The 7,622-nt window shown below is 34.3% G+C and overlaps 1 protein-coding gene across 1 annotated transcript; it reads left to right on the top strand.

The window, feature by feature from the left end:
• The first annotated feature begins 484 nt into the window (after nt 1-484).
• LOC126709022 (AT-hook motif nuclear-localized protein 1-like) lies at nt 485-7,398 on the top strand. The gene is made up of 5 exons (XM_050409085.1): nt 485-1,421; nt 3,801-3,868; nt 5,278-5,409; nt 6,478-6,639; nt 6,865-7,398. The coding sequence occupies exons 1-5, from the start codon at nt 1,070-1,072 to the stop codon at nt 7,087-7,089; spliced, it is 939 nt and encodes a 312-aa protein (XP_050265042.1). The 5' UTR covers nt 485-1,069; the 3' UTR covers nt 7,090-7,398.
• The last annotated feature ends 224 nt before the right edge of the window (nt 7,399-7,622 follow it).

Below are 7,622 nucleotides of genomic sequence, written 5' to 3' on the forward strand. Positions count from 1 at the left end.
GTTGACTATAAGGCTTTAATTTGCTTTTAAAATTTATGATTTTGTTTATGCATTTATCAGTATTGGTAGTTACAAGCCAATGCTTGTCACAAAGCCCCAAAAAAAGGGGATGCTTGCCTTAGACAATTGTTTCCCTTACTAAACAATTTCTTCAATTCTTGGCAACCAAATTTTACTTTTCGTTCACCTAAATGATATAATATTTAATAGTATAAAAAAAGACATAATATTATATTAATAAATATACTTGATGATGATAATAATTACTATCATTTCACTCTGCCCACTAGTACAAAAAAAAATAATTTAAAAGATGAAAAAGAAAAAAAAAACAAAAAATAAAGATAATAATCTTCTACCCACTTTCAATTTAATTTTATAATATATATCTCTACCAGATTCCAACCAAAACCGAAATGTCATATTTTTATCATAAAATATTAAATCATCACAAAAAAATTCATTATTGCCCATTATTCAAAACATTTTCTTTTTCCATTTTATTAATCTCAATTCGGACAGTCTTTATGAAAGTTAGACACCCAATTAGCTAAAACAACAAAAACAAGGTTTCTTATTATCTCACCAATTTTCCTTTCAAATCACAAAATCAAAAATCACAGAGCACAAAAATCCACTCTTTTTTATTTTTATTTTTCTTCTCAATCTCACTCTATTTTCCTAAAAAATAAAAACATTATTTTTCGAAAAAAATTAAAATTTAGATCATCACACTTCCAACTCTGTTTCAGCTGAGCCCTGCAACTGTCTTAAGTTTTGCAGATAAAAAAGCTCACTGAAATACCTTTTCTTTTAGCTCTTTCTTCTAGTTTTAACACTTAGAAAAGCAGTTTCACTAGCTCTCAAAACTCAAATCTTTTTTTCACTTTTTTTTTTTTTCAAAATTTATTTTCTGAGTTTTGTTTGAAGTTCGAATTTTCCTTCTTTTGAGTTTTAAACTTTTTTTTCAAAAATTCTAGAACTTGTTTTTTTGGTGATTTAGATTAAGAATAAAAATGGGTTTTTGATATTAAGCTCATAGAATAAATTTTTTTTGTGGGGTTTAGCTATGGAAGCAAGTAGTGGTGTTACTGTAGTGGGATCAGATGCTCCGTCGGACTATCATGTAGCTCCGAGGACCGAAGCCGCTGGATCCGCGGCTCCTCCTCCGGCAGCGGCGGCGGCGGCTCCGTCTCCGGCTCCTGTTGTTGCGGCACCGCCGGGTATGGCGGCGCCGGCGAAGAAGAAGAGAGGTCGGCCAAGGAAGTATGGTCTGGACGGGAGTGTAACGATGGCACTGTCGCCGAAGCCGATATCGTCGTCGGCGCCGCCGCCGGTGATAGATTTCTCGTCGGAGAAGCGCGGGAAAGTGAAGCCGGCTAGCTCAGTGAACAAGGCCAAGTTTGAGGTTGAGAATATAGGTAAATGTGGTGACATACTTTAAAAAAAATGTTTGTTGCTGACATAAACATATACCCTTTTGAAAATTTTTAATGTTTTGCGACTTGTATGCATGTTTTATGGTTAAAGATTAAATTTTTTTTTTTTTTGGGTGTTTTTATTTGTGTTTTGCATGTGAGTTTTGGTTTGGTTTTATGGGGGTGATTTGGGGTTTAGGGGATTCTTGTTGGGTAGGTGTGGGACCTCTGATTAGATGCCCTTAACTGAGATCTTGATGTATGTGGTAGTTCTGAAAAGATAAGTGAGTCTTGTGGGTTGGTATGGGAATGATGGAATCTTCTTAGTCTGCTTGTCATTTGGCACTTCTAACCTTTTTATAGGAAGAAAAAATTTGTGGAAGGTGCCAATTTGGGGAGTACCTGCTAAAAAGTCTGCAACTGATAGTGAACAGACTTTGCCACTTTGGACTTGAAACCTGTCTGTCTTCAACTTGCTGACATGATCTACTGGTCAAAAAGAAGATACAAGTTGTTGTTTCCACGTTTTATAGATATTTAGTTTCTTTCTGCTCTACGTTGTTGGTTGCTTTGAATATAGTTGAAGTAACTCCAGGTCTTTTTACTATTTTTTACTCTTTTGTTCTTTTGATTCTGTCTACCAAGTGAGTCAGGAATCTGAATGTACATTGGAGCTTTTAGTTTTTGCCTTTCTCTTACCCTGCTCCTCTTATGTCTGGTCAGACTTCAGGGTACTAGGTACTTCAAGATGCCTTTTTATCTTTCTATAGGAATATCTACCAGGACAGACATCAATGCTTATAAAGATTTTCATTAGTATCTTATCCTGTTGACTTCATTTGTGCTGATGGAGATTTAGATTCCAAGCCATCAATCATTATAGGAGAACAAAATACTTAAGTTTTGATTACTCTTTCCCCAAATTAACAATAAGTATTAGGAAAGTTCTATATTGAGCCAGTGTTGGGTTGTCTGTGGATTTTAAGGTGGATTGGAGAATTACAAGATAGCTTTGGTTTTGTTAAGATCATTTTTACTTCTTTCCTTTTTTGGATTCTATGTTATTTATTTATTTTTTTGACTTATTTCCTATTGGTAAAAACTTAGGTATAGTTCCTTATGTGTTGTACTTTAGGTTCCCAATTAAAGTCAACCATGTGGATGCATTGGCCCATGAGTTACGTGGTTGAATTTAATTGTCCTTGGGAAAAATAACATTGTCTACAATGCATTGGTCAATGTAATCATGAAGCTGAAGTTAATTGGAGAACCTAAAGTAGAATACCTAAGGAATTGAACTTAAGTTTTTCCCTTTCCTGTTCCCCTTACCAAAAGCAAGAGATTAATTTATAGGAAGAAGAAAGAAGTTTGCTAGTTTTTCAGTTCATCAAGAGGCCTAATTTATTTTTTAAATTCTTGCTTAGATGCATTGGATTCTTGGGTTTAAACAACTATTTCAAACGATTCTAAAATTAAAAAATATAAAAAATAAAAATAAAAAACAACATTTCAAACAGCATATCATAGCTGGATAACAAAATCTACTAATGCTATTCAAAAGTAATTGCAAATAACTTTCACCTCTTAATATTGACATAGGAAGATATTGTTTTTACCACCCAGCATGACCGGGTCTTTTGTCCAGCATACTTCAATTGTCATTCCAATTAACTACAGAGATTCCTGATACTGAAACATGTACTGAAAATTGGAATAGGAAAATAATGAAGTGTTAAGAGTACATTTATGAGGACAAACTTAATAGAATCCTGTTCAAGTGATGAATTTCACTTGATGAATTATTTGCAGCAAAAGAAGAGGTAATTTAGAAGCTCTACACTGAGATCAGTCATTTTTCAGAATTTGACTCTCTGATCTGAGTACTCTGGTCTTTTTTATTCCTTTATCCTTATGCAATGTAGTACCAGTGAAAAAAAATATTCTGTAACAAGATGCAAAATTTTAAATAATGGTCATTTTTGTATTTTTAATTTCTTTTGAGTGTGTTAGTGGTATGCATTGCATGAGTACATAATTAAAAAAATTAATATTTTATCAATTAAATATGATCAGTGATGAAATCATAGTTGTTTTGCTGTAAGAGAATGATATAACCCTTTGTATATGGTCAGTGATGAAGCCATATTTTGTTTTTTGTAAAAGAATGATTTAGTCCTGTACTCCAAGTCTTTGCATGATTTGTTAAATATGGTAGATGGCAGTTCTATATGAGAAACTATGAGATTGTTATTTATTTTTTTTAATTATTAACTTTTAGAAAAATAAAAAATGGGAACATGTTACATGTTTAACTTGTAAATTACAAATATTTTGCTAAGAGGTCCTTCTTATGTTGACTGATATTTTAAGAATCTTCTGTAGGTGAATGGGTTGCGTGCTCTGTTGGTGCCAATTTTACACCGCATATCATCACTGTTAATTCTGGCGAGGTAATTGTTGAAAATAACAGGTGTATTTTAAATGTATGACATGTACTGCAAGAAATTTCATTATTTGAAGTTTGGTTGGCCTGGGCATTATATGGATGACAATCTTTCGTTCCAAATTTTTGGTCCTTACTCTGATTTTTACTATAGACTGTAACAAGTTAAATTTCAATGTAGGAGAGGAAAGCCTAGTGGATCCCCTTTGGCCTTTGAATGAAGATAGAATTGGACTAAATCCTTTGCTTTGTGACATGTTTATTTATTTTATTACACAGGGATCCTTTTCTCCTTGGGATTATTATGTCTTAACATATAAATTACTTGTGCGAATTTGGTTTCTGTTTCATTTAATTAAAAATATCTATGCTTTCTTCTTCTGAGTGGATTGAAGTTTTAGAAAAGAAATCATAATTAGGTATAATGACAGGCATTAATTTCCTTGTATTGCCAATTCCTTATATTATCTTCCCATTGCACGTCGTAGCTATAAATGTCTTGTAATCTCTAATGCATTGTAAATGCAATAATGTATTTTAGTAGACCTCAGCTTTTTCATCTTCTTCTTTTTTCTTTTTTTTTTTGATGATGTGGAACCTCACCAAGGAAGGGCCCAAAGGGCCCCACCCTTAGAGAGTAAACCCTAGATACCTGCAATTGCTTGCAAACCACAAGTATCAGGTATGTGAGGGTGTCATGTGGGGGATTGAACCAGGGCACTCCAGCTGGACTGGGATTTTTCTGCTAGCTGACTAATCGACCCTCACCCTTACCAAGAACGTTGGCTTCTTTGTTCATTATATGTCATGTATGTTGATGAGTACATTAAAACAGAAAACACATAAAAACAAGTTTTTGTAATTAGGAAAAGAATCCTGCTGAACTTTACTCTTCCTCTTTCTAAAAAGGTCAAATCTGGTTGATTTTCTAATTTTGGCTTAATTTGGAAACTGTTAAACTTCTGGAACCCTTTAAATCAATGGGAATTAGATGGTCAAAGTTGCATACATGTGGACTTTTGTATTTGACTACATCGTTGGGGACCTCAAAAACTTCAATGGCCACCAAACTCTGCCATTATGCCTTTATGTTAACTGCATCCCTTGGGATCATAGTGGGCCAAGTAAGCTTTTAAACAGAGTATAATCATTTCAATCTAATATTATAAGTTATACTGGCTTTAGAGAGATAATGTCCTCTGCAATTAAGTTCGCATTTTATATATGGCTTCAAATCCATTCTGATTCACCTGTATCATACACATCCTTGTAGAATTATAGAAAATGAAAATCATATTTTGTAGTACTACTTTAGCACGATTGCTATCTGTACAGTTCTTACTTTTGATGACTGATTCAAGCAAGCAAGTAAATTGGTTTTTATCATAAAGGTGATGTTCTTCTTTTTTGTTTTAGGATGTTACAATGAAGATCATATCCTTTTCTCAGCAAGGACCTCGAGCTATATGCATTCTCTCTGCAAATGGTGTGATATCGAGTGTTACACTCCGTCAGCCTGATTCTTCTGGGGGTACATTGACATATGAGGTAAGCATATTATCCCTCTTTAATTTGATGAGTATTGATAACTTTGTTCAGTTTGATGACACTGTTGAAGTATTTCAGATAATGTGTTGCTTTAACAGTTGTATGTTTGGCTTTCTTTTTGCACTGTTAAAATTTGTATTTAATAGATGTATTTTACGCACACTGTTGTGTTACTGAAAGCATCTGTTTTTCCTTACCTGCCTAACATTCATTCAAATAGTCCTAGTGGGTTGCCGGTTATTTCCTGAATGTTATGCTAAAAATTTTAAGGTTTCATAGTGTAGTTGAAAATAATTTCTGATTATAATGTTGTGGAACTTCGGATGAAACTTGCTTACACTTGCATAAGGAATAGACTCAAGTGAGGTGGCTTCTCCACCTTCTTCTTCTTATTATTATTATTATTATTATTATCATTTTTAAAGCACAAAAATATGACTAGCCCTCTGAGGCTCCAGTTTATAGTAAGCGGGTCAAGATCAAGTTAAACTTGATGTATTTGATGTAAGCAATGTTACACCACCTAATACTTGTGATTGAATTAATATTTTGAAAATCTCACAGTTGGATTCTATGTTTTTTATATTCTTAATACACATGCCAAGTTTTGCAAATCAGATGTTTATTATTTGATACATAAGTTCATCTTTTATGCATGGTTTTAAAATATAAAAACTAGTCATCTCTACCCTGTAGGCCTTGCTAGAATCTGCCCAGAGAAAATACAGCTCCCCTAGCTTTCCCTTTCTGGTTATTGATTTATGTTCAGCCATGTTGACTGCTTCATGAGAAAAGGGGGGGGGGGGGGGGGGGGGGGGGAGTTTCGTTTATATTGTATATTAGTTATAGTCTCATCATTAGATCAGCTGGTTTTGTCTGCCAGTTAGTTGTAATAAGCTCTGTCCTAGGAGTACAGTTTTCAGTCTTGTTGATTTATTATGTCATCATTGGCTTTGTTGAACATCTCATCAGCCATTTTCTCATTATATCCTACTATTATGTATATACCAATTTCTGAAAGTATTGAGTTTTTTTATTATGTTAAACTATCTTCCGCTGTTCTTACAGGGTCGTTTTGAGATATTGTCATTATCTGGATCATTCATGCCAACTGATAGTGGAGCAACAAGGAGCAGATCTGGTGGGATGAGTGTCTCATTAGCAAGTCCAGATGGACGTGTGGTAGGTGGTGGAGTTGCTGGTCTATTAGTAGCTGCAAGTCCTGTGCAGGCATGTCTTTTATCTTTACAAATTATCATTCTTCTCTTATTTAATTGGTACAAAATAGAAATGAGAAATAGAGTACATTCCAAACTTCTGGGAAGCATGCTGTTGATGCACTACAGAACCATCTCGGCAGGATGTCCTTGTAAAAACTGATGATTGTTACAGATTAGTTAGTCAAAGCATTGAGGAGACATTCTGATGTTTTTCCTTTTTGTTGGTATGAATCAGATTGTAGTAGGCAGTTTTCTGTCAGGGAACCAGCATGAGCAGAAGCCTAAGAAACAGAAACATGACTATGTAACAACTGCCACAGCAACTGCAGCTGTTCCTATATCTAGTGCAGACCCTAAAATCTCATCTTCCACGTCATTCCGTGGAGATAATTGGTCTTCAATGCCACCAGACTCAAGAAATAAGCCTACTGACATTAATGTATCTTTGCCTGGAGGGTAATATAATTCGACTTCACATTGTTGTGCAATATGAGGTTTGTTCCTGACCACCATTGGTAATCAAACTCCATTAGTTGGATCTTTGTTTGGTCTGTAAACATTTGGACTATATGTTAGTACCGGCATGTTGTTTCTCATCAGGAATTTCAGCCCCCCTTTCTTTTTTAGGTAGTATTTATATTAGTTAGCTGAGTGTAGGCTTTGTGCCATGTAGAATAGTTTGATGTAATATCTACACCAGGGTCTGTTCTTTGGAGTGATGTATTGTGATTTGAAAGTTGTTTTAGACATTCAGAACTCATTTCTTCAATGGTTTTGTTAATGTCAATTTTTTCAGAAATGGTTCACCAACCAGAGGAAGAAAAAAAAGCCGACTGCATATATATATATAGGATCATGTTGGTCCTATTTCAAGGTGCCAAATCCTGTTCTAGACCAAGCTCAAGGGAAAAAATTAATTTCAATGTTTACTGCAGATATCAAAGAATATGATTATCAATTTGAATATCCCATTCCCAGCAAATTTCTTGCTTC

This window comes from Quercus robur, chromosome 12 (genome assembly GCF_932294415.1).
Source record: "Quercus robur chromosome 12, dhQueRobu3.1, whole genome shotgun sequence".
Lineage (NCBI taxonomy): Eukaryota > Viridiplantae > Streptophyta > Magnoliopsida > Fagales > Fagaceae > Quercus > Quercus robur.

What these genes read in the sequence shown, in the direction of transcription:
- LOC126709022 (XM_050409085.1), top strand. Translation starts at nt 1,070, where the DNA reads ATGGAAGCAAGTAGTGGTGTTACTGTAGTGGGATCAGATGCTCCGTCG. An exon ending in GTTTGAGGTTGAGAATATAG is followed by an intron (nt 1,422 to 3,800) that starts GTAAATGTGGTG and finishes AATCTTCTGTAG; the next exon opens with GTGAATGGGTTGCGTGCTCT. An exon ending in GGGGTACATTGACATATGAG is followed by an intron (nt 5,410 to 6,477) that starts GTAAGCATATTA and finishes CTGTTCTTACAG; the next exon opens with GGTCGTTTTGAGATATTGTC.